This window comes from Archocentrus centrarchus, chromosome 17, assembly GCF_007364275.1.
Source record: "Archocentrus centrarchus isolate MPI-CPG fArcCen1 chromosome 17, fArcCen1, whole genome shotgun sequence".
NCBI classification, from domain to species: domain Eukaryota; kingdom Metazoa; phylum Chordata; class Actinopteri; order Cichliformes; family Cichlidae; genus Archocentrus; species Archocentrus centrarchus.
In genome coordinates this window covers 21,586,019-21,613,304 of record NC_044362.1, presented here as the reverse complement: position 1 = coordinate 21,613,304, position 27,286 = coordinate 21,586,019, and the positions used below count along the sequence as shown (strand labels likewise).

The 27,286-nt window shown below is 40.1% G+C and overlaps 1 protein-coding gene across 1 annotated transcript; it reads right to left on the bottom strand.

The window, feature by feature from the left end:
- Positions 1–6,671: 6,671 nt before the first annotated feature.
- Positions 6,672–14,972, bottom strand: LOC115795743 (V-type proton ATPase 21 kDa proteolipid subunit-like). Its single transcript, XM_030751796.1, has 9 exons — positions 14,876–14,972; positions 14,681–14,782; positions 13,821–13,869; positions 12,118–12,201; positions 10,894–10,971; positions 10,697–10,766; positions 10,487–10,538; positions 8,711–8,901; positions 6,672–8,597 (listed from the first exon to the last, which is right to left on the bottom strand). Exons 2-9 carry the CDS (start codon positions 14,763–14,765, stop codon positions 8,571–8,573), a joined length of 636 nt encoding a protein of 211 aa, XP_030607656.1. The 5' UTR covers positions 14,766–14,782; positions 14,876–14,972; the 3' UTR covers positions 6,672–8,570.
- Positions 14,973–27,286: the final 12,314 nt, after the last annotated feature.

The window sequence follows — 27,286 nt, the reverse complement described above, 5'->3', positions numbered from 1 at the left end:
CTCTCAGCCGCCTGAGGAGGTAGAGACGCTGTCTGGCCTTCTTCACAGTGATGTTTATGTGATGAGTCCAGGACAGGTCCTGTGAGATGGTCACTCCCAGGTATTTGAAGGTGTCCACTCTTTCCACCTCAGCACCACTTATGACAAGTGGATGGTAGTCCCTCTGCTGCTTCCTGCTGAAGTCCACGATCAGTTCCTTTGTTTTGCTGACGTTGAGCAGGAGGTGGTTCTCCTGGCACCAGTTCTCCAGGCGGGAGACCTCTCTCCTGTAGGCTGTCTCCTCATTGTGAGAGATTAGTCCCACAACAGCAGTGTCGTCAGCAAACTTGATGATGACGTTGGAGTCTGACGTGGCCTCGCAGTCATGGGTGTACAGTGAGTACAGCAGAGGGCTGAGCACACAGCCTTGGGGGGATCCAGTGTTGAGGGTGAGGGAGGATGAGGTGAGGTGACCCACTCGTACCACCTGTGGTCGAGTGATGCATGCTCCCCACACACACACACACACATTCACTACAGAGGACTGAGGTAAGAGGATGAACCTCTGGGCACACTTGTCTGTGTCACAAGAAACTATAGCCAGGCAAATGAAATTTAACATAAATCTGATAACAACAATAATGGGAAAACAAACTGAACAAAAAAGCCCTCTGACAATAGAGATCATAGCCCATCAGAACAACCCTGATACATAGTCACATATCATACAGTCAAACAGGAACTTTTGCACTTGCTGTCTTTAAAACACCAAACAGAGAGAAGAGGTGTGGCTCTGGGAAAACAGCATACAGTGCATCATATGCTGAAAATACACCCCTCATCTGAGTAAACAGACAGCACCACACCATGCAAGTGAAATTGTTCAATTCTATACAAATTCCTTTAGGTGGCTAAAAACTTTAGATTTTGACATGTCAGAGGATTATTTTAGAACCTCTGTTTAGTTAGCCTTTGGAAAGCTAATGTTGGCTACGTGTTAGGAAACTGCTGTAGTGAGCTAAAGCAAACATGATGTCAGTTGCAGCTTCCTGATTTTCACTATAACTCTAATAAGTTGCACACAAATTCACATTTGGCCTGTATTCTTTCTCTATGACACATTCGTTTTTGGGTTTGGAAGTTTAGAAAAGTGCAGTTCTGGAATCCTCAAGGCTTTTTCACACCTATAGTTCATTTATTCTGGTCCGAGTCAGCTGATAAGTTTGTAAACTTGTAGCTTGTTCCTGTGGTTTGGTTTCTTTTCACATGGAGAAAACTACAAGTTAACTCGTAGCAAAACAAAACGTGTCACTACAAACTTGAGAGTGTTCAGTCTGCTTATCGGCCAGATAAGCAACAAAAGGAAGAGGAAGAGGAAGGTGTTGTGTTCTGGACTAGTATGGACATTGGAGGATGTACTTCAGGCAAAACTGTATGTTGCAGTTTGTGTACTCCGCACATCTACAGTACTCTGCTATATCCCCAAATGCAAAGCAAACTGGGCTAAGACCATTTTCTCCAAAGGGTTTCGGTGCTGTTGTTTTGGTCCACACCCAAGTGTGGATTATTATGTTCACATCTGCACAAACAAATCACACCAAGGGGGAAAACAAAGAGGAGTTTGATTTAACTGGACTCAAAAGTGCAAGCAGTGCATCCCAGCACAAGGAAACTTTACTGTTTTTTTTTTTGTTAGCACACAGAACTGACAAGAGGTCACCTTCATGTACCACAAAGTCATTGGAGAGCACCTGTGGGTTAGACCTTAATGCACCTGCTGCTATGTGGGCACTATGTGTGTAAACTCACTGTGGGTAGAAGAGAAAAAAAATTCAGAGTAAATATTCAAAATCATTTAAATCTCTATATTTTTCAACTGTTTTTGATTTGTTTAATTTACACAAAGATTTCTTTGCTAATTTCTATTTGCAGAATTATTTTTTGGCCCACGAGCGTTTTTGCAGTGAGGCTGCTGAGCAACCATCCAAGCACTTCCCCAAAATGTCAAAGTGTTCATTACTGCCCCCCCACCATGGTTATACAGGGCAATTTGTGCCTTTTATAAAATGGTAATAGTGGACACATACAGGAAACTATCCAGAAAAAATTATGGTCGATCAGATTTGAAATTGAGGACACTGTGAGTTAATGTTTGGCATTTTAACACCCCCTTAGTCCACAGGGACACTCGCGTAAACAGCACTGTCCTTACAGACAGAATTTAACTGAATATAATACTTAATAATGAATTAACCTTTACTTCAGACCCTAAAGAAAAAAATGAGCAAAAATAGACCACAAAAGACTCTACACACACGCTCACACACAAGAACACAATCTGAACTCTCCCCCTCGGCAACTCTGGAATGGCCCGATTAGTTCCCATGACAACAAATCCCAACATGAAAGAGCGATCAGAAGAACTAATCAGCAGCAGCAGCCACTGTTACCGGCCATCAGAATCAGAAATGCAAAGATGACGAGTGAACCAGAGGTTACCAACGTGAAACGTGCGATTCGCTCTGCACTGTTTCATATTGTGGAGTTTTTATAAGGGACCGTTAGGATTAAGTTTATCTGTGGCGGCATAACCTGCTTATTCTCCGTTCCTGGAAACAGACGCAAATTCCTCTATGCAGGACAGAACATATAAAAAAATGACTGTGGAGGGCCGGACCACAGTGTTTACACAAGGCTGATCCAAGCACTGTAACAGTGATGCAACATACTGCAGTCAGCGAAGCTAACAGGAGCCCCTTGACTGAAAAGAAAAATGCATTTTATATATAAAATAAGAAATCGAGCAAGAGTGTGAAACAGCAGAGCAGCTTGAGATTTAAGTAAATGTTACTGTGGGCTCCTGAAACAGTTACACAATCAAATCAGATCACCTACATAGATCTACAGCATATGACCTATTTAGACTGAATGCATATGGTTGACATCTGTGACCTGACACTTCAAACAATCATGAAGGGTTTCAGCCCAGTGAGCCTATGCATCATGCATGTTTTTTTTAATTAAAAAAATTATTTAGACATAAGTTGTGACCATTAACTTATCATTGTTCTCATTAGCAATTATTACACATATAAAAAGAGCTCTAAAGAGTTAGTGGAACCATAAAAAATAGTTTTAAAAATTCTAAAATATCAAGCAAATGCTATGACTGAATTCCATTTTACCTTTTCAACTGATGTCCACTTATGATGACTAACTGGGGCTGACAAAAGTTGGCAGGTCTGAGCATCACACACTTCATTTACACTCACGCACTGGGGGTGAATTTTATGCACCTTTGTTTCTGCATCAGTTTATCAAAGAAACGTCTATTTATGTAAAAAGGAATTCACCAAAATCAGGCAGCAAGTAACATGTCAGCATGCAGTTGAATAAAACGAGACTCTCAGGCAGTAATGCTCGCAAATAATTATTATTGCTTATTTTGCCGCTTAATATGATTTATGCTGAGTCAACACACATACAGGTATAGTTTAGTATTTTATTTTGTGTGTGCCTGGTTCAAGACACTCAGAGTATGAAAGGTTGACTTCTCTGATATCAGGCAATTTGCTTATTATGTGTGCTACCTACTTTGTGATGATAAATTCACTTTCATTTATCAGCCTTGTAAAACTGTGGCTCAGAAAGTGATAGAAAATGACCTCATGTTGGACCCGGCCTCCTTGTTCTTTCTGACTCCTGCGTGGCACGGTGCTAGAGAGCTAAATGCTGTGCCATTGCTGACTAAAATCACAACACTCTTTGTGTGTGTGCATGTGTTTGTCAGTGTGCACAGTAGAGATACCAACTACAAAAAAAAGATTCTCCAGTTGTTCATATTTTAGGAGTAAAAAGAAGCCTGCCTTGCTGATTAATGTTATAGATTTTTTTTTTCTAAATAACTACTCTGCTGTTTTTATCTTCATATTCATAACTTATTATAAATGCTCTGTCCTCTGTGTTCCCCAGCCCCCTGCACCTTTTGGTTCCAGATCATTCCATCTGTCCATAGAGAAAACCCTGTACAATGTAATTAAACTTCCCACTGCCACAGCCACCTCTCTATCAGACAAACCTTGAGTGAAGTCGCAGGCTTACACCGAGCGCCAAGAGATGCTTTCACAAAAGTGGCTCAACCAAAAAGCAAGAAAGAACTGCTTAAAACTCAAATCAATAAAATAATGAATGCCTACAATTAAATGTGGCTCTGAATGGAAGCTAATCATCAGTAATACTAGTCTACACACGAGTTCTTCTCCAAAATAAGATTCACGGACACTGACTGCCTGACATGATCAAAATGAGGCATGAAGCAAAAGGAAGCTTTCTTTTAAAATATGCAACATAAAATATTTGTGAATTATTTATTCAGTAGACTTAATGTTTATTATGTAACAGTTCAGGCTTGAAGAAATCACGATGGACAAATCTAACTTTGTTCTGACATCTTATGGAGTTATTTATCCATTAATAATAATTGGCAGATTAATTAGTGAAAATAGTCATGAAAATCTTCTGAACTGTACCTCTAAATTCAAGTATGGGCATTACTTTCACACTAAACTGAGCATGATAAAGAAAAAAAAACTTCTAAGTCTAAACATACAGTATTAAAACAAGTACTAAAAAGTACAAATACTGTAGTTCCAGTATTTGTACATAATTGGCTAGTCTAGGCTCTATAACAGCAGCACTAAAGAGACACTGTGTCATACATGAGAGAGATGTCAGACCGGATTACAATCTAGGTCCAGTGCTTCTGTGTAAAACGCCTGGTTAGGCTATGAAGGCGCCCCCTCCTCCTCTTCATCACTCACATTCCCCTAGTGTAACGCTGGCGGTGCTCTCTGAACTATCAGACACGAGATGTTATTACAACAGTACCAGCAATTCTGCAAAATTGCACTTTCTGAGTGGCTTTTTAGAGCTCCAGAGCCCATCCAACTAAACCGAAATGCAGCCTGTATGCCGAGATGGTTCATTTACTGTAGAAGATCAGTGATGGGAGGCTCAGTGAAGCCTAGTATGGCGGGTTTAGTAAAGATGCTTCTGGTTTGTGGGAATGTGCATGATAACAAAAGAGGGGTAAGGGGCATTGCATTGCGAGCGTATTTCCAAAATACCCCCGAAAAAGTCAATGGAATGCTGAAAGCTGCAGGATGGCGGAATAAGTGTGCAAACGGCAACAAAGGAAAAAGCGTGTGTACGACGCTTAATGAAACAATGCATCCCAGAAGCACCTACCTTGATGTTGTCAGGCGGATACTTGTATCTGTGCATCTCCTCTGCTGAAGCACCACTAACTGTATTCACATCATCCGAGGATGAAAAAAGAAAATCTAATGAAAAATAAAAACTCTCAATAAGCGTTTAGTTTGAAGAATCTGGAAAAACACACACACACACACACACACACATACAAAAAGCTAGAAGCTCAGCTCAGCTCGACTCTGCTCGGGATAACTACACTGTTTTCCCACAGACAGGCTATTATGTCTGCTCTTCATCAGGGAAAAAGCCTCATAGTTGTAGCGTTAAGCCAGCGGCTAGCGCAGCCCATGACGATATTCTACCGCAAACCCGGGGAGAACAGAGATGCTCTGCTCATGATTTCCCGTCATCCCGCTGTGTTTTGATGATGATGTTAAGAAAGCAGAGAAAGGATGCTCTCAGGATGTGGCAGCAAGCAGGTCCCTTTCCTCCTGCTGCCTACGGAAGCCTGCGCGCTCCAGGTTTTCCTTCGCTTTTTATTCTGTTGCGATACAAGGCGAGGTGGTAATTTCACAACCCCCATTATTATTATTATTAGTAGTAGTAGTAGTATTATAATTATTATTTACTACTCGTTATACTACAGTTAACAAAATAATATACTGCAAGATTTTGAACAGATGTGACTGAAAGAAAAAATTAAGCACAAAATAAGAATCTAAATTTAAAGAGAAAAAACAACTCCAGCTTAAATTCTACCTTAAATTTACTTTAAAAAATGTTTGTTTTTTTCTAACCCATATTCTGTAGGTTTGGTATTATAGTCTAAATATTGGAAAATGTTATTCAAGCTTTAAACTGAAGAAAATAAAATGTTTTTAAAGACCAGACAATTACATACAAAAAACAAACCAACCATGCCCACTTGTTTTTGTTTAATCTAGACCTCTTACAAGATTTAGTTTAACTCCATATATCCAAAGTTTCAATGTTTTTTTGTTTTGTTTTTGTGGTATTTGGTACTTTGCTCCTTGTTGACACTTACATTGTGGGTTCAGACATAGTTGATCACATGGCCTCATATTTTTACTCAAAATAAATCACAAATATAGTTCTGTCAATAATTGATGAAATAAAAAATATGGTTACCAGAAAAACTGTAACTGTAAATTGAACTCATAGTTTGCCCTAAACGTTGATCGGCACATTTTAGAGGTTAGTAAACTGGTTTTAAGGGTCTTAGCGGTTTAAAACAGGACAGTATATTACACAGTAAGATTAAGGCCTTTATTGTGACCAAAACATTTTAAGACTTTGTGCTTCCACAGCACAAACGGAAACGTTTCCAGTGATCAGCAGCATCAAGGCAGATGTTGCGGATTTCAGAGCCATCTAGTGGAAGCAAATACAAACTGCAAAGAATAAAAACGGCCTTTAGTGGCCCGAGTGATCATGCGCCACATTTATTAGACAAAGACAATCAAACACACAGAAAAACAACCAGACATCTTGAACCATTTTATTTTCCTCATGGACATTTATGAAGGCAGAAACAAAACTCTGATTTTATTTTCATTATACACAATGTCAAAAAAAAAACTGAGCTGTTTTCCATGTCACCATCACGTCAACATAATGTACACACAGTACCATCTACTGAAAGCCCGGGGTTTGGTACACAGCCTGGTTCTCCAGAGGCTGGCGTCACATTTGATTATTGTTCATGAAAACAAAGATGATCTCACTGCTCCGTCACTTTTGTGAGGCCAGGTTTACTTCACTGTTCACACTCGAGTAAGTGGAGGGAAAATTACAAGGGAAAAAAAAAAAAAAAAAAAAATTAAAAAAAAGACTATTCACAATAAACCGTGGTCTGTCACATCTGTGGAATGATCAAAAACAGAAATTTTCCAGATATGTGTATACACACACACGCCACCATTACACATTAGATTATAATTTGCAATATTAAAGGACTTTTTTTGCTTTTCACACCCACCTAAATTTTATTCTACTGGCAGTGCAGAAAATCAGTTACGCCCAGATTCTTAAATTAACACCACCTGAAACGCTACTTTTCAACTTTTACTCAGGCAATTCAGTTTTAAAACATAAATGAATGGAACTTTAAGGAATGTTGAACATAAATGTGAAGTTAACACTGCAACTCAAGACAGCCGACTGAGCATATTCAAAAGCTGAATTTTGATAAAAAAAAAGATCATATGAAGCTACGTAGAAGAAGAGCTGTGTGTAAAATTTGGATTTTAAAATTATGGAGCAGTAAAGTTCTGGAGGTTGGTTTGGACCCTCGAAAAATGACAGTAATGCTACAGGAAAAGGAGAAAATACCTGATATTAATGGTGGTAACATTTTGTTTTCTTTTCTAGTAACTGACTAGCATATTAATTTTTCAAGCAATTTTAATATTCCAGCTTTCATGAAGGCCATTTTTGTGGAAGCTTGTTGCCAGGCAGAGCTAATTCGAAAGTTATATAAAAATTTCAAGTTAGGCAATTTCGACTTACTGATTCAAACTAAGTCAAAATTTTGAGATGACCCAAAATTTTGTATTATGGATGGCACATCCATGAGGCTCAACATGACACTTTCAAGAGTGAAGGAAATTAATATTTGATTAAACCCCATTTGACCTCCCAAAGAACATGCAACCTACCCCTGGCTTTACTGATTATTTCAGTTAAGTAATCAATTTTTTAAACTTCATAAATTCTCCATCACTGTATCTGGGCCACTGTGTGGATTAGGACCATTAGCCTATCAGCAAAGAACAGATTTTAAAAAAAAAAAAGAAGAAACCCATCTGACAGACCAGGCTACAAACACAACGATAAACAGCCTCATGCTTCACAGGAAAAAAGATCACATGTCCAGCATACACACACACACACACGCACACACACATATTTTCAAATACTCCAGTGTAAATTTTTAACTACCATTCAACAAGAGTGGTCCGATAAAAATGATGCACTCAAACCAAGTCATCGATGTAAACCTCTCCTGAATCTGTCAATGCAGAGGCTCTCAAGACTGCCCCGTTTTCTGCTGCTCATCAAGCTAAATCATCACAGAGTTTACTCACTTACATCATGTAATGATAAAAAGGGAGGTATGAAATGCACAAGAAAAACACAGACTCAACTTTTTTTCCCCAGTTTTCTTATTCAATATTCATCCTTCCCTTAAGACATAAGAACAGGGTATGGATGTACCAACTCTTGTATGAATGATGGTTAAAAACAATACCAGGCAAATAGAGACATTTAAATAATTTACGATGTATTTACACAATATTCGATCTTTTTCTGTTCCAGCAGTGTCTCGCTCTCTTCTCAGCATCTGAATTCATCTTCTAGTCACCCATCTTTACTTTCGACGTCTGAGGAGAAACACAAATCAGTAATTATAACGTTTAGAGTAAAAAGTCAACTTTAAAGTCTCTGCAACAAAAACTGGACTTTTGTGAAAGTAACAGCTGTCTGCCTCATTCACCTGCAGAATAGCTACAATGACGCCGAACAGGCCGATCGCACTGCCAAAGATTTCAACAATGAGGATCTTCACGAAGAGGCTGGGGTTCTGGGCGTCTGCCAAAGCGGCTCCGCTACCCACGATGCCGACACAGATGCCACAGAAAAGGTTGGAAAAGCCCACAGTCAGACCAGCTCCAAACATGGAGTAACCTGATCGGACGGAAAACAAAATGAGTGAGAGATCATCAGGACTAACTCACAGTGCAATCATCTACAAGAATCATGCTCCCTGTTTGATTCGGGAAGAGTTTAAGGTAATCAATCTCATTGCTAACTCTGAAGAATGAAGCAAACTTTTTTTTTTCTTTATTGTTGGCAACCAGGACTAAAGAATCAAGCTCACAGTTAGATCCATAAGTTTTTGGACAAAGCAACATTTTTTTAATTATTTTGCCTCTGTACACCACTACAGAGAATTTAAAAAAAATGAGCAATATGTGACTGAAGTGCAAACTTTCAGCTTTAATTCACATAAATTTCCCATTACCCATTTTGACACAGTCCCCCATTTTCAGAAGCTCAAAATTAATGGGACTAACTAATATAATTTTAAATATAAGGATTTTTTTTAAAGACTTGGATGAAACTGCTTTACAGGGAATGTTTCCCCAGAGGCTAGAACCCATGGACATTACCAAATGCTGTATTTCCTCCCTTGACATGCGCTTCCAAGCTTCCAGGCAGCCACCTTCAGTTGCTGCTTCTTTGTGGGTCTCTCTGCATTCAGTTTTGTATTTAATAACTATAAAGCATGCTCTACTGGGTTGAAATGAGGAGACTGAATTGGCCATTGAACAATATCTAAATTCTATGCCCTGAGAAACTCTTGGGTTGCTTTTGCAGTAAGCTTTGGGTCATTATCCACTTGCACTGTGAAGCACTGTCCAATCAGTTCTGCAGGACTTGACTGAATCTGAGCAGTATCGCATCACCCTGTACACTTCACAGTTCAGCCTGATACTTCTATCAGCAGTCAGATCATCAATAAACCATAGAGGCCCGGTTACACTGGCACAAGCCCATGCTGCACAATCGCCTCCACCATGTTTGACAGATAATGTAGTATTGCTTTGGATCATGAACTGTTTCTCTCTTTCTCTATACTTTTCTCTTCATCTTAGTTTCATCTGTACAAAGATTTTTTTTCAGAACTGTACAGGCTCTTTCAGATGTTTTCGGGCCTTCCTGATCTTGTACCTTGTTGTAAACCCTCTGTATATTCATGAATGGTCTCTTGATTGTAGACTTTGACACTGGTATGCCTTCCTCCTCAATTGTGTTTTCAACTTTGTCACATGTTGTGAAGCTGTTTTTCTTAACCGTGGATACAATTCTGTCTTCTGTGGTCTTCCAGGCCTTTGGTGTTGCTCAGCTGGTCAGTGCATTAATTGTTTTGAAGAATGTACCAGATTGATTTGGCCACTCCTGAAGTTTTTACTATCTTTCTGATGTTTCTTTTGTTGTTCCAGTATGTAGCTACCAAATGCAAGGTCAACAATGGAATCAACTCTGGATATTTTATCTTCTTGATCTGTCATGATATAAGACGGGACCAGGCCACACCTGGCCAGGAAACTGCTTGTCAGAGAATTGTGAATTGATTTTGGGGAAATAAATATAAACATGGTTGTAATTCCCAAACAGTTAATGCAATTTTTTTTGTAAACCCCCTGGTATTAAAGCTGGGATTTTCCTTTATGTCTTGCATTCAGGAGTTTTAAGTCTGTTTTCTTACCAGCTTGGTAGTTTCGCCCCCCGATAGTGTCAGGAGTTTTTCCGGTGAAGTTCTGTAAGATAAAATAAATCATTTTTAGAATAATTGTTCTGAGGTCTAGAATCATGTTTCACTTGTTTTTGTCCCTTATAAATGCAGCTTAATTTTAAGGCTGTGCTCTTCTCTGTGCGGCCTTCCTTGCATTATTTACAAGTTAAAGTTTTTACTTACCTCAGCCATATTGCTGATGACAATAGCCATGATGATGCCATAAATTGCAACAGCTTCACAGAAGATAATGCTATAGAGGGAGGAACAGAGTGAAAAAGGGTCACTAATTCTCTGCAAAACTCTGCAGACCTATAGTACTAAATGGAGGTTAGTGGTGCTAGGTAAAATAGATGATCGCTGTCTTTGACTGAGCTTACCTAACCAAATTTTTGGTTTTGATTCGTGGAGCCTTGACACCACCACCAATAATGCTAGACCCAGTGACGTAGATCCCCCTGGGAAACAAATAAAAGCAAAAAAATCATTTACAAAAACATTTTAATGTTACAGAGAGCCAACAATTGATATAAATGGAAGCAGGAGAAGCATCACCACACAGCACAAGTTAAATGACTACTACTATTCAGCTTCACTCTAAAAATGACCCATTTACACGTAGTATAAATACACATCTCTTGTGATCCAAATAGTTTTCAATGCATTTAAGACTTGTAATGATCCAAAAACACGATAAAAATGATCCATTTCAACACACAGTCGCAACACATTTTTTATTTAATGAACTTAATGGGTTAAAAAAACTAAACAATAAAATGGGATTAATTAAATGAAAACAAATCAGCTGAACACAGATCCAAGTATAAGAGTAAATAAACAGCCAGCCCAGAGACTCGTAGGTTGTGTGGGAAACAAATGACAACGTATTTCTCAATAGTTTTAAATGGCAGGAAGATTGCAAGAGCAAGAAATGTGTATAATAATCTCATGCAGAAAAGAGATATCAGTTATTCAGTGTGCTAATCACTTAAGCAAATACAGAAGTCATTGTAATCCAGCAACCTGTGGATCAGACTGAAGATCAGCGTAGATACAATAAGTTCAGTCCCTGATGAACCACAACACTTGAACAAATCAGCAGCTTTGTGAGCAGCATGCAGCTGATTTTTTTTCCATGTCCCACAGACCACTGGCTGGAGCAGGCTTCTATCTGCAGCTGAATCTGTAAAGGAATACAACTAGAGCTCTCTGGCTGCCCACAAATCAGAAGACCTGTGGTTCGATCCCAGACGCTTCTAGTCCACTTGCTGAATTGTTCTTGGTCAAGATAATGAACCCCAAACCACCCCAATGAATCCACTGACATTTCAGTGTGTGTGTGTGTGTGTGTGTGTGTGTGTGTGTGTGTGTGTGTGAGAGATAAAGCTACTTAAAGTGCATAGAAAGAATAAAGCTCAGCTTAAATGGATGAATGTGGTTTGTAGTGTAAAAGCAGTGATACTAGAAAGACCTGTATAAATAGAAGTCCTTTTAGTGCAGCTTCTGTGTGTGCATTTTATATTTTTCTTTCCCCCCAATTTCTGCCTTTTATTATTTCACAGATTTGATGGGCAGTAGTATGAACTTGAAGCAGTGTTACTCACCAGGCAGCTCCCACCACAGACAAAGATATAGCCAAGCCAATGCCCAGATTGGCCCACATGAAAGGAGAAGTCTCGGTCAGGAACCTGTGAGTAAAATATATAAAGTATAGTTAAGTACAGCTCATACAGAGTCGACTTTGTAAGAAACATCCAATGTTTGAAATACCTTTTTTTTTTTTTTTTTTTTTAAAAAGACACTCTTGAATAACCTGTTTTCAATTCAAACCTTTCATCAGCACTCACCCCAGACAGATCCAAAAAACAATATAAATGTCTCTATGGCTCACAGCCCACTTACAGCATAAATATACTGGCTGCATACTGAGTATTTTCTTTCATCTCAAGGGAATCATTAGCTAGTATTACACTAATGGTAAAAATAAGTTATAAAACAAATTTACACTTTCATTGACACTTTTACTTCCAATCTTAAAAAAAAAAAATATATATATATATACTTGAATACTTCTTATCCGTCATGTGAAACAGACTGGTGCCTCACTATCTCTAGAAAAAGGGAAAGACGGGCACTGAATCTGTCACAGAGGAAGCAGGCAACACAAACTAGCCTATGTTGCAAAGCTTCTATCTGTATTCTTACAGTTGTGCAATGTGGGAAAAGTTTTATTGCCCAAAACCTCAGTACTGTATTGTTCCTGGTAGGCCCACTTAAAACATTTAACTAAAACAAAGGATTGGGAGTCAAATCAATTCAAAAATGATCACTACATTTCTTCTTTCAGCTGCCCCCCTTTAAAGCTCACCACAGCGTATCATCATTTTAGTCACTCCCAATGAAAATCTTAACATCTTCAGCTCTGCCTCCTGTCTTTTTGTCAGTTCCACCATCTCCAAATTGTACATCATAGCAGGTCTCACTACCATCATGTAAAACTTCTTTCACTCTTGCTGCTACCCTTCTGTCATAAATCCCCTCTGCCACTAATCTCCACCCACTCCACCCTACCTGCACTTCTTCACTCTTCTTCTTCACTGTCCATTGCTATGGATAGTTGACCCCAAGTATTTAACCTCATCCACCTTCACTACCTCTGCTCCTTGTAGCTTCACATTTCCACCCATCTCCCATTCACACACACACACGTAGTCTGTCTTGCTTCTACTGACCTTCATTCCTCATCTCTCCAGAGTACCTCTCCAGGCTGTCCTCCACCTATTTCCTACCTGCACTACAGATCACAATGTCTTCAGCAGACACAGTCTGTGGAGACTCCTGCCTGAGCTCATTTGTCAGCCTGTCCATCACCACTGCAAACAGGAAGGACCTCAGAGCAGATTCCTGATGTAATCCCACCACCATCTACTGTACACCGCACCACCATCTCATTGGTCTCATACATGCTGCCTCCCTCATGCAGCACTACAGTTCCTCTCTTGTCACCCTATTATATAATTTCTCTAGCTCCACAAAGACACAGAGTAACTCCTTCTGACCTTCTCTATACTTCCCCATCAACACTCTCAAAGCAAACATCACATCTGTAGTGCTCTCTCTCTCTCAACATGAATCCATACTGCTGCTCACTAATCATCACCTCCCTTCCTAACCTAACCTACCTTCAACAGCTCTTTCCCACAGCTTCATGGTATGGCTCATCAGCTTTTCCCCCAGGTATAATAATGATTTTAAGTAACGATGACTCTTTACCTGCAGACAGCAGCTGTGTGCAAAGAATACTTACCACGCCACATCAAAGCGGAATCCCAGGTCAAATATAGTGTAGCAGATCCCTGCGGAAACAGTGACGGTAATTTTTAGGCATATGTGGAAAACGTTCTTGCACGGCTTGCGTGTATGATAACGCTTTAACAAACCATTTCGTCCACAGGTTAGGGTTATTCCTGCATTAGTAAACCTGTTCCCTGCAGCGCGTGTGAAACAGTCACACTTGTGTGCTACAGTTATGGAAAGAAGCTGTAGCTTCAGTGTGACCACTCACTCACACTCACGTGAAACCCGCTTTAGTTCCTGCTTGTCAGTCAGCTGCACACACCAACACCTAGCCGGCTAACGTTAGCATAGCGCAAATACACGACTTAAACTACTATAAGAAAAACAACCCTAGCATATCAAAATACCTCCAAATGACAGAAAATCTGAAGCTAATCAAACTAAAACGCAACCACTATTATCAAACGTTACAACCTCTGGAAATATCTGCTGAGAGTAGCACTTTAAGCTAACTACTCTTAGCTAACAGCGGGGCTAGCCGACAGCCTAGCTGAAACCGTGTGGTTTGTGTTAAATGTTAACACAATTCGTTTTTATTATATTCAACAAGAAGTTGTGCTTTGGTGCATCATTCCTATCGTGCATTAATAAACCAATCGTCTATTTGCTAACTAACCTACCGACTACAGCCGCAACTATCCCAGTATTTAGACGGATCCTGATATACAGCCCTCAAACATAGCAAAGTCACCAAGTCGCGAAAAGACAGCGATTAACTACATGATAATCACTGCAAATGTATACGAAATGCATAGTTTTATTCATTTATTTTGTTATTCTGAGTCATTTTCCTGTCAAATAAAACCTCACCGACGATTAGTATGGTGCTCCAGAAGGCCAAAGTGACCCCCGTATAGAGAATGGCGTGTCCGTTCATCATCCACTCTAGCAGCATCTATCCGCCAGGTTAACCTGCTCAATCAGCGAGATATACTTGGCTCAAATTTAAAATCTGATGCCAGTACAACCGAGATAGCGATATAATGCAGTTTTACGAAGCGCTACCAGTCGACGGAGGAGGAAGAGCATCAAAAGGAGAAGCTGGTTGATGTCAGCTGATCCAGCTCGACTAGCATGTGACCCAGGACTTGGGGGAGGGCTGCGTTCGGTTATGGTTTTTTTTTTTTTTTAACTTAACCACCATCGTCTTATAACAAACGTTTAATACAGTGTTTATTCTTAATTTACTAATCAAATAACACTGTAACTTACACAAATACAGGGTTAGATATACAGTATAACCGATAGAAAACGGAAGCCAACAGAGGTATAAATATTATCGTGGAAGACCGCATTCGACGTTTGAGAGTTAACTGCAGTGCACATAGCGGGCGCTAGATGTCACTATTGTACGCGTAAAGGTAGCGCGACTACAACACACGAATGATAAATTAAAGGAAAAATCCAATCTATATCTGCTGATATGCTATGGTGACACAAACCAATAAAATGTTCATCTGACTGATCATCTTTATCCTGTAATTAAATATATCTCTCTTGATGGGACTGATCATTTCCAATAGGAATGTTCCCATCCTTAGGCCATGAGGGGGTCACTGTATTGTTGACTGTAAAAATGCTGTCAATGATATGTTATGGTCTTTATAATCACCTGATCTCAACCAATCTGAAGAGTTATGGGAGATTTTGGACCAAAATTCTTCTAGTGCTAAAAATGTAAAATCACATGGAAAAGAAAAAAAAAAAAGAAAAAACGGCCCCTAACTCTAACCAGTTTTGTGTCCACACATGACGGACAATTTAGCAAAGAACAGATTTTAAAAATGTATATTCCGGCACTTTGTTACTTGCAGTCTGTTGCAAGAACACATTATTTGTTCTTGTTTCTTTTTTTAATTGACATAAAATGCCAGGCATTTAATAGTATTTTTGCATCAACAAGGTGATTTCCAGAGAACTATAACTGATAACTTGGCATGTCTCAGCATGGTGTGCAGTGTGTCCTTAAAAAACTGAGATAACTGGACAAGAAAGAAGTGGCAGACCTAAAAAAAAAAAAAAAAGTTATCTACAGCAGTTGATTCAGTTACTCTTCACTGGAGCCTGATCAGAATTTGTCTCTGTGGAAGAGAAACACAATAACTGGAAATCAGTGGCAGCAAATCTTATGGTGTGATGAACCCAGATTTGACATTTTTGGTTCAAATTGAGGTCAATCTGTATGGAGGTCAGGAGAGAGAGGTACAACAGTGAGTGTCTACAGCCATCTGTAAAACACAGTGGAGGCTCTGTCATGTCTGGGGCTGCATTTCAGCCAGTGGTGTTGGGGATCTTATCAGAGCTGATTAAATTTGATTCAGTTTTATTTAGCACCAAATCACAGCAACAATTGCCTCAAGGCACTTTATATTGTAAGTTAAAGACCCTACAATAGTACCACTCTGAAAAATTGATGGAATTATGAATGCAGAAAGCTACCAACAAATTTTTGATCCACCATCCAATACCATTTGGAAAGCATATTGGCAGCAGCTTAATTTATCAGCATGGTAATGATCCTAAACACACTGCCAATGCAGTAAAAGCATACCTGGAGAGAAAAACACAGTGAAACACCATCAGTCATGAATTGGCCTCCACAGGGCCCAGACCTCAATATTATTGAAGCAGTGTGGGATCATCTTGACAGAGAACAGAACAAAAGGCAGCCAACATCCAAAGAAGAGCTTTGAATGTCCTTCAAGAAGCCTGGAGAACTATTCCTGAAGACTATTTAAAGAAATTACAAGAGAGCTGCCTGAGAGAGTTCAGGCTGTGCCATACCAAATATTGACTTTAAAGCTTGTTAGAATTGTACAAACTTGGTTTTTGCCTTATATACTGTATTTCTATCCGAATTTGCAGATGTTTCAGTAAACCACTGCACCTATTTCACATTTTCCTAGTGAAACATAAAGAAAGGTGGTTGGGTGGTTCAAAACACATTTTAATTTGTAGGCACTGTCTGCTTTGTTGCATTTGCTGTGTTCACTCACAGCTTCTTACATTCTATGAAAAACAAACAAACAAACAAACAAACTAGACACTGTCCTTTGAAGCTCTCAGTATGCTGTCACTATTCTCCAGATTTCTCCAGGTTCATTCTTTGATGCATTTCTGCTCATTTTTTTATAATTGCATAATGATTTGCTGTGCTTCAGCTGAAATGCAATGGTATAAAAAAAAAAAACAACTTATGAAGCATTCTATCACCCCGAAGTCTTAAATGAAAGTTTTAAAGTTTTGAAATTAATCCTAGTGATGCCTGTTTTTTGTTTCTTTGTTTTTTTAGCCAAACTCCTACATTACAAAGAGCTATTGAAATTTGAAAAAAGAAAAAGGAAAAACTTCCATCAAAAGAGCAGTTATTTTTCTCAGTCTGTTTCTTTAATCTTGACTGCTCTGTTTTTGTGTTTTTATTATTATTTTATTTTATTATTTATTTTTAGTTTTTATTATTATTTTTTTTATTAAGCTATACATGTACATCTTCAAAGAATGTTATAGGAATGTGATACTGAAGCACTGTTATATCTCTGTATGGAGTTTCTTGAGTTATGTTTAACTGGCATTTGTGATGATCCAGCATTTCTTTATCTGTTATTGTTCTTGGAGGCTTATCCTCATTAAAATGCGACTGAACGAACTCTACATCGAGTGTGTTTTTATGACAAAATCCATCAAAGCAGGCCTGTGGCTGAGATTTGGGATGCTGCCCCATTGATAACAAAATGACAGCTGACATTTGCATGTGTGAAAAAAAAATCAAGCCCGTCATGTCAAACATGTTTTTTACCAACATGAACAAAAGCAGCATCTAAAAAAAACCCCTATAAACCAAACTTTTCCATGAGACTGACAGCTCAGAGCTGAAAGCAATTCAGAAGGCTGATTCTGTCTTTTCATTAATTTCCACATGGGCTTCCTGACAGTGTGTATCACCTCCAAGGATGTTATCTCGATCCTCTTCTTGTTTTTTCTTTTTAATACTGGACAGTCTGTGGCACATTTCACCCCCGAGACCACAAAAGTCACTCAGCTGTAAAGGCTATCAGTTCTTCCTTCTGTTCCTTCACAGATTTGAGAAGGTTTAATGAGGGCTATGGGCCCTGAAGTCAACTTAATTACACCAGTTTGCTGAATATTTATGGTGGGAATGTGGTAGGCAGCTACAGCGAGCAACTGTTTCCTTTCTTTTCTAGAATCATCATTGTGTTTATGTGTCAACAGATCCAAGATGGCGCTGGTGAGGTCAGCAGCCGTCGTACCTGCTCCTACGCTTTGTTTGTCTATATTAGGTTTAGCTCTAATTTTGGACTTTATAATTCCGCCTGCTCTGTGTCATATCACGTATGACAGACAGACTCTTTTTAATATCAGAATACAGCACTCTGGCTGTATTCTGACACCTTTTTCTCCCGACCCGACTTGGCCTCGGGAGATACTGCGTTTCCAGTGGGCCAGCTCAAACAAAGGACGGACCAGGTCACGGACAAGGCCCCGAGGGAAAAGAGCCGGCGTAAGAGAGAGGCTGAGGCGCAGAGCGCACCAAACGCCACTGCCGAGCATCCTGTTGGCTAATGTCCAGTCACTGGATAACAAGCTGGACGAACTCAGGGCCAGGATACAGTTTCAGAGGGACATAAGGGACTGCAACATCATCTGTCTCACGGAGACATGGCTGACCCCCTTCATACCGGACCACGCCGTACAGCCGTCGGAGTTCTTCAGTGTTCATCGCACGGACAGAACGAGTGAGTCTGGAAAATCAAGAGGAGAAGGTGTGTGCCTAATGATTAATAACAACTGGTGGGACAGTAGGAATGTTGTCCTTCTGAAACAATCATGTTCACCTAACCTGGAGCTCCTAACCCTGAAATGCCGTCCCCACTACCTGCCCCGCGAGTTTACTTCGGTCATCTTCAGCGCCGTCTATATTCCACCTCAGGCGGACACAAACACTGCACTATCCGAGCTACATGAGGCTATTTCCACCTATCAGGCTAACCAGCGTGATGCGGCTCTCATCGTAGCCGGGACTTTAACAGTGCAAACTTGAAAAAGCTGATACCGGAATTGATTCAACACATCGACTGCCCCACCAGAGGAGAGAGGACCCTAGACCACTGCTATTCTCCATTCAAAGATGGCTACAAAGCAAAGCCTCTTCCGCCTTTTGGGAAGTCTGACCACACCTCTGTCTTTCTCATGCCGAAATACAAACAACGGCTCAGGCAGGAACCCCCTGCTGTGAGAGAAGTGACACGGTGGTCTGATCAAACAGAGGCCGCTCTGCAGGGTGCGTTGGATTCAACCGACTGGGACATGTTTCGCAGCAGCGCGGGCGGAGACATCGAGGAGTTTACGGAAACTGTTGTGGGATTTATTGGGAAAGTTGTTGAAGACACTTCACTTAGGAGGACCATCAGGACTTTTCCCAACCAGAAGCCGTGGGTGGATAAATCTGTCCGCGACGCCCTGAGGTCCCGCACCGTTGCCTACAACTCCGGCCTCGCCTCTGGGAACATGGAGGACTACAAGGTTGCATCATACAACGTCCGCAGAGCGGTGAAAGAGGCTAAACATCGCTACGGCCGCAGACTGGAACAGCAACTACAACAGTCTGACTCCAGGGGACTGTGGCAGGGACTACGCACCATCACGGACTACAAAGCACCACACACACACCCGGTGAGTGCCGACGCTTCTCTGGCTGATGAACTCAACATCTTCTTTGCGCGCTTTGAGTCGGGAAGCCGACAGCCCGCTGCGCTCCCGGCCGGAGGGGCGGAGACACTCACTGTGACGGAGCGCGACGTGAGGAGGGCGTTTAGACGTGTAAACACCAGGAAAGCGGCTGGACCAGACGGTATTAGTGGACGTGTCCTTAAGACCTGCGCTGACCAGCTGGCACCTGTGTTTACAGTGATATTCAACCTCTCACTGAAACTGTGTGTGATTCCCACCTGCTTTAAAAAGTCCATCATAGTCCCTGTCCCAAAGAAACCACACCCCAGCAGCCCCAATGACTTCAGGCCCATAGCACTCACCTCTGTGGTGATGAAGTGTTTTGAGAGACTCATCAAGACATTCATCACCTCCTCACTGCCCACCACCCTCGACCCACTACAGTTTGCATACCGGCCAGACAGATCCACAGATGACGCCATATCCTTCCTCCTCCACAAGACCCTTTCACACATAGACACTGGTAAGGGGAACTATGTGAGAGTGCTGTTTGTAGATTACAGCTCAGCATTCAACACCATAGTTCCCTCCAGGCTGGTCTCTAAGCTGCTGGACCTGGGCCTGGGCCCATCCCTGTGCAGGTGGGTTCACAGCTTCCTGACCAGCAGACCACAGGTGGTACGAGTGGGTCACCTCACCTCATCCTCCCTCACCCTCAACACTGGATCCCCCCAAGGCTGTGTGGTCAGCCCTCTGCTGTACTCACTGTACACCCATGACTGCGAGGCCACGTCAGAGTCCAACGTCATCATCAAGTTTGCTGACGACACTGCTGTTGTGGGACTAATCTCTCACAATGAGGAGACAGCCTACAGGAGAGAGGTCTCCCGCCTGGAGAACTGGTGCCAGGAGAACCACCTCCTGCTCAACGTCAGCAAAACAAAGGAACTGATCGTGGACCTCAGCAGGAAGCAGCAGAGGGACTACCATCCACTTGTCATCAGTGGTGCTGAGGTGGAAAGAGTGGACACCTTCAAATACCTGGGAGTGACCATCTCACAGGACCTGTCCTGGACTCATCACATAAACATCACTGTGAAGAAGGCCAGACAGCGTCTCTACCTCCTCAGGCGGCTGAGAGACTTCAAGCTCCCACTCAAGGTGCTCAGGAACTTTTACACCTGCACCATTGAGAGCATCCTGCGTGGGAGCATCACCACCTGGATGGGAAACTGCACCAAGCAGGACTTCATGGCCCTAAAAAGGGTGGTTCGTTCAGCTGAACGGACCATCAGAACCACCCTCCCCAACCTGCAGGACATTTACACCAAGCAGTGCAGGCTGAGGGCCATGAAGATCCTAAAACAGCCCAGCCACCCCGGACACTCTCTCTTCTCCCTGCTCCCATCAGGCCGGCGTTACCGCTGCCTGAGGACTAAGACTGAAAGGTTGAAGAAGAGTTTTTACCCACAAGCCATCCATCTGCTCAACTCTGAGCCCTAACTGGACCATTATTGCACAATGTAAATATTATAATTTAAAAAGTGTGTATAGTGTATAGTATATAGAGTATAGTGTATAGTGTGAATTACTTTTTTTTATTTTTATTCTTCTTATTTATATGTGTGTGTATATAAGGTTGCAGGTACAAAATACATTTCACTGTGCATTGTACTGTGTATAACTGTGCATGTGACAAATAAACACTATCTTATCTTATCTTATCTTCTACTGACATTAATACTTCTCTGTTTACGCTGGCAGTCTGTGTCTTTATTGTAAAAGTCAAAGGAATACTGATTTCTTTTGTGTTAAACTGCCACTAGATAGTCCTGTGTATACAATAACAGGGCTGTTGTGCACCCCCTCTGCCCAAAATGACCTCTTTTTTCCTTTAAATGTTGGGATTTGTTTTCTGGTTTGGATGTAATAAAATGGAATGCATCACCTTTGAATTTCTGAATACCAGCAATCTCTATAACATTTCTTTCAGCAGAAAATGAAACCTCAGCCTGCACTTCTCATTCAAGTTGTCTAAACGGTTCACTTTAATGCTGCTTTAAAATTACCTAAAGAAATAGAAAAAAAGAAGCCTTTCCCAACTAAAGCTATGACAGAAAACAACTCATATTTTTCTCAGACATCTGCCTATATGGTAGCACTTCTAAAGATAATGTTTAATACCAGCTGTTGAAACTGGTAATACTAGAGATAGTTTTATGCTTATTTACAACTGTTGAAATGTATTTTGAACATAACTAAAGGATGTTTATGGAAGGAGTAAGAGTTTCCTTTGCCACAGGACTCTTTCTGCATTTTGGCTGAGTTTTAGTTAAATAAATAATGACACAGTGTAATATGTCATGTTTTATCATTAATTTGAGGTTGCATTTACCTAATTTTAAGACCTTCTTATTTTCATTATGTTCTAATATGTAAAGCCTTAGAAATGAAAGGTGTTTCTTTTTTTTTCTTTTTCTTTTTTTTAATCATAGCTGTAAAAATGAGCTCAGAAACTGCAGAAGTGCAGAGAAAACTTTATCTACAAAAGCAAAAATATCACAAATAGCTCTTATAACTCACAATTCATACATGGAACATAGACACATGGATTCATACAGTAAATAATGGCCTTGGAAGTTCTTTGTGTAAGCTGCTAATTGTGACTCGTAATGGTACCAAAGAAGGGAGTAGTTAATGAGCCTCAAAATGTGGGCAGGGAAGAGTTTTTTTTTTTCCCATTTCAAACTGATATTCAATGTTTCTTTTGATAATGACTGCACCACTGCCTTAACTACATGGTTGCCATAAACCACAAACAGCTTTTGCCTTACAGTAAAGTAAAAGCCACGTGCTGTACATGGTCATGCGTTAAATAAAACATTGAAAATAACACATCTTTGCCTGAGATAGCTGGAGCAGAAAGGATAAAAGCATGAATCACATAGGAAGGCATTCATGAAAACGTTACTCCAGCATGCCCTAGAGATCCCTTTGATTTGGCCTGTCTAGTGTTTCCTTCCATGTTTTCTCCTTGTCTGCTAGGTTGTCTTCTCCTGTTCATTTTCTGTCTCAATAGTCTTGAACTTGAACTTCAAGTAAATGTCATAAAAGGACATGTTTCTCAGTGGAAAACATTTCAAAACACTGGAAAATCAGTAAAGAGACTTCTTAATTGAACGTTTCATGCTCCAAAAGGCAAAAATCAAAACAGTAAACTTTACATAGAATCACGCCTCAGACAGCAGATCACTGTGAGAAAGACTGTGTTTTACAGTGTTTTGCGAAATGAAAATCCCATTCTGCCTGTTCATTTTGATCCTGCGAGTGTAACCAGTAAGCTCTGAGTTGTGTTGATTAAAATGAAGATGATGATAACTTTGTTGATTCTGACAAGGCCAAGAAAAAAATCCAGATACTTCATATGAATAATACATTGGACAGAGAGACCAGCACCAGCTCCTACATAAATTGAATATTTACTTAAGAAATATTCCAGTTTGCTGAATTCTAAATATAACAACACAAATTAAGAAAATAAAAGATTGGTAGGATCAACAGGAAAAACAACAAAACCCAATAACCAGTTCGTATTAGTAGACAGAAACGCTCCCGTACAGAAAACTGTACAAATAGGAAATGTGAGCACTATGAGGCAGAGATTCTGAGGTTAGTGTCGACCCAGTTACTCTTCTGCAAGATATTTAGGAAATATAGAATTTACTATTAACTCTATAAGTGCTGAACTTTCAAAAACAGTGTCAAATTTGCGTCAATATTTGGCCCTTGATTTTAAATAGAGGTAAACAAAAGTGAGCTAATTTATGCTTGAGATGGTCTCTGAGCTGAAATGGACTCTTGCTGCAGATTTTATCCATTTATCTTTTAAGCTGTTCTTGGCTCCATGAATTGATTTTCTCTGTCTGACTTTTACAGCTGACCCTGTTTCTAAGCCAAAAAGAACTTTAACAGCACAATACTTTTGTATATGATGTGCATCTCTATCTGTGTATATAATGTATCCACTATTTAAATACAGGATACAGTCATGTTAAAGACAAGATACACACCCTCTCAGGTTTTAAGTTTCAGGACATAATAAAAATCATCTGGTTGTTAACAGCTCTAAAATTTAAACAAAAAACAACCTTGGATGAAATACAAAACACATTGCATCATGTCATTGTTTATTTAACAAAATCTAAGCCAAAATTGAGAAGCAGTGTGTGAAGTACATCCTTACAGCTTCCACAGGAATTAAGAAGGAAAGCAGCAGCCAGGTGCTGCTGATCAAATGCACACGATTAACCAGCAAGTGTGTGCATCCCTATAAAAGCAGAAGTTTTATCAGTTTGTTGGTCTGGAGCATTCAGTTGTGTGTTAATGGCTTGTTTGGAAAGGTCGCCAGGAGAAAACCCCAAGACCAAAGTGGAGATGTTTGGCCATAATGCACAGCACCATGCATGGTTAAAAAAAAAAAAAACAACAACAACAACAACAAAAACCTCACAGCATATCAGCACAAACGCCTCATACCAACTGTCAAGCACAGTGGTGGAGGGGTGATGATTTGGGCTTATTTTGCAGTCAATGAATCAACCGTGAACTCCTCTGTATATTGTACCAAAGTATTCTAGAGTCAAATTTGAGGCCATCTGTCCAACAGCTAAAGTTTGGGTAAAACTGGTTCATGCAACAATGATTCTGAGCGCAGCAATAAATCTAAAACAGAATGGCTGAAAAAGAAAACAAAGGCCCAGTTAAAGTCCAGAGTTCAACCTGTTTGAAACGCTGGGGTGGGACCTTAAGAGAGCCGTGCATAAACGAATGCCCACAAACCTCAATGAGCTAAAGCAACATTGTAAAGAAGAGTGGGCCAACATTCCTCCACAATCATGTGAGAGACTGTTAAAGTCATAGAGACAATTACTTCAAATTATTGCTGCTAAAGGTGGTTCTACAAGCTGCTGAATCACAGGGAATACTTCGTCTTTCACACCCTGCTTCTGCACACTGGCCTTGATTTTGTAAAATAAATGATTAATTTGTAATATGTCGTGTGTTGTTGTTTGTCTAAGGTTGTATTTACCTCATTTTAAGACCTGGTAAGGACCAGATTATTTGTTATTATGTGCTGATATATAAAACCTTAGAATTGGCTGAGGGTACACTTTCCACACAATATTGTGCTAACTTTGGCATGACCAAGGTAAAAGTATTAAAATGTATGAATGGAACTCACTGGATTGGAATTTAAAGGTATCTCATGTAAACTGCTGTGAGAATGTATTATTAGCTTATTATTACTGGTAGCAATGCGTTTGAATACTTAACGTCTAATATTTTACTTGCCTAGAGCTTTCCAATTTTCTTCCTCAGCATGAACACATCCAAGTGGCATTAAAAATTCATTTAGTTTTAGATTAATCTGTGCCTTTCATCAAGCTGCTGCTGTTGATAAATCACTTGTAGCTGTCTTTAATGCTGTTGCTGTTACAACATACTGTTTATTAATTATCCAGAGCAAACACTTCCCCACAGTGTCACCACAAGAGCAAGAGTAAGTTCTGCTATCAGAGATGTCTGTTCGTTTAATGAGCAAGAGTTTCCTTATGTATGTGAAAACAGACTGCACGGTCTTGAGTTTCCTGACGGATACACTGTATTGCCAAAAGTACTCACTCACCCATCCACAGGTGTATAAAACCAAGCACCTAGGCATGTAGACTGCTTCTACAAACATTTGTGAAAGAATGGGTCGCTCTCAGGAGCTCAGTGAATTCCAGCGTGGTACCGTGATAGGATGCCACCTGTGCAACAAGTACAGCCGTGAAATTTCCTCTCTTAGACAGTCATGATAAAACTTGTTGCACAGGTTGCATCCTATCACCGTAACATGCTGGATAGTAGAGGTATTATAACAAAGTGGAAGTGATTGGGAGTGACAGCAACTCAGCCACGAAGTGGTAGGCCACGTAACATCACAGAGCGGGGTCAGCGGATGCTGAGGTTAATAGCGTGCAGAGGTTGCCAACTTTCTGCAGAGTCAATTGCTATAGACCTTTGAACTTCATGTGAATTCCATCTGGTAATCCAGTGGACGAGTCTGAGGTTGGCAGTTGCCAGAAGAACAGTAACAGTAAGTGCAAAGTTTGGTGGAGGGGTTATTATAGTGCGGGGTTGTTTTTCAGGAGTTGGGCTCAGCCCCTTAGTTCCAGTATCATGGCCAGTGGCTTAAAGCTCAAGGTGGACCCAAAAGCAGACATGGAAGAGACGGCACTTACAATAAATTAATTTATTAGGAACAGGTAATTGGAGAGGAACAACAATAAAACTACTATCAAACAGGATTTCAGTAAGTGTGATGGGGAACACAGTCCAAATCTTCTCAGATTCTAAGGATGCACCAGTGCACAAAGCAGGTCCAGAAAGACACGGACAAGTGAGTTAGTTGTGGAAGAACTTCACTTGTCTGCACAGAGTCCTGACCTCAACCCGACAGAACACCTTTGGGATGAATTAGAGTAGAAATTGCGAGCCAAGTGTGTTCACAAGGCAGACAAGTGAATACTTTTGGCAATATAATGTATGTTGGGTTTTGGAAGAGCAGTCCAAAATAAGAAATTAAAATGTATTTTATTTTCTGAAGAGAACAAATTCTAAATATACAAATACATTAAAGCAATTAAAGGGGAAATTTTTAATTAAGTCACTAAAGGATAGCTTTTAATTTAATAACAAGAACTAGTTCATTTATTAGACCTGAAGCACCATTTACCTACAACAGGGCAGTGTTTTGACAACCTTGCTTTTTTTTTTTTTTTTTTAATTCTAAAATTTAATGCTGAAACTACCTTGGACATTAAATTAAATAGCAATGTCCATGGTTCACGTTAAAGTTTTAATGCAAGAAAAAAATTAACTGAGTAAACACAAAACAACATGTAATTCCTTGATTAACTAGCATATTTAGATGCTTGTTGCATTCACTGTGTTTTATCTATTATTTTTTTATTGTGCTCTTTGTCAAGACTTGCTGGATTGTAACAGCACTGAATTTTTAACATGTACCTTTTGATACAAGAATGCTTTGTAGCTGGTCATGAACAAAATAGTAGTCACTCAAGAATGAAATACATTAAAATTTGATTAAAATATAACAAAGGAGCAACTTCTCTTGGCAGGTGTATTCCATGCAAGCAGACGGACACATTTATAAAACATTTTCAACAATTTGAAACCCTGAGACTCTAACTTGTTCTGTGTCTAAATTTGTACTTGTTTATTGGACCCTGCCTACACATATTGCTATAGTTCTGATTCAATGTGTGAGCTGCTGTGGAAACCAGACACCTCAGATGTCTTATGGGGAAACATTTTCTGCAATATTCTCAATGTCGAGGGAACAAAGAAGACAGTTGGTCATTTGACATATTGCTGTTCAGTTCTGAAAGCTATTCTTTACATTGCGTTTCTACTTATTCTACATGACAAGAATGTTTTGTAAGCGATCTCCATGAAATTAGACAGAAGAGACGTCTCTCAGGCTGAGATAAAGAGAGGCTCTTCTCTCAGTCCTTGGGCCACTGTGTCATCATGACCTCTGAGACCATACCAAATGCAGAGACCAGCTCTAAACAGAAAAATCTCTTACATTTGCTGTAAATGCTGCAGATTAAAATGCTACACCAGGTTTATTACATCGTAGAGTAAACTTTACGATACCAT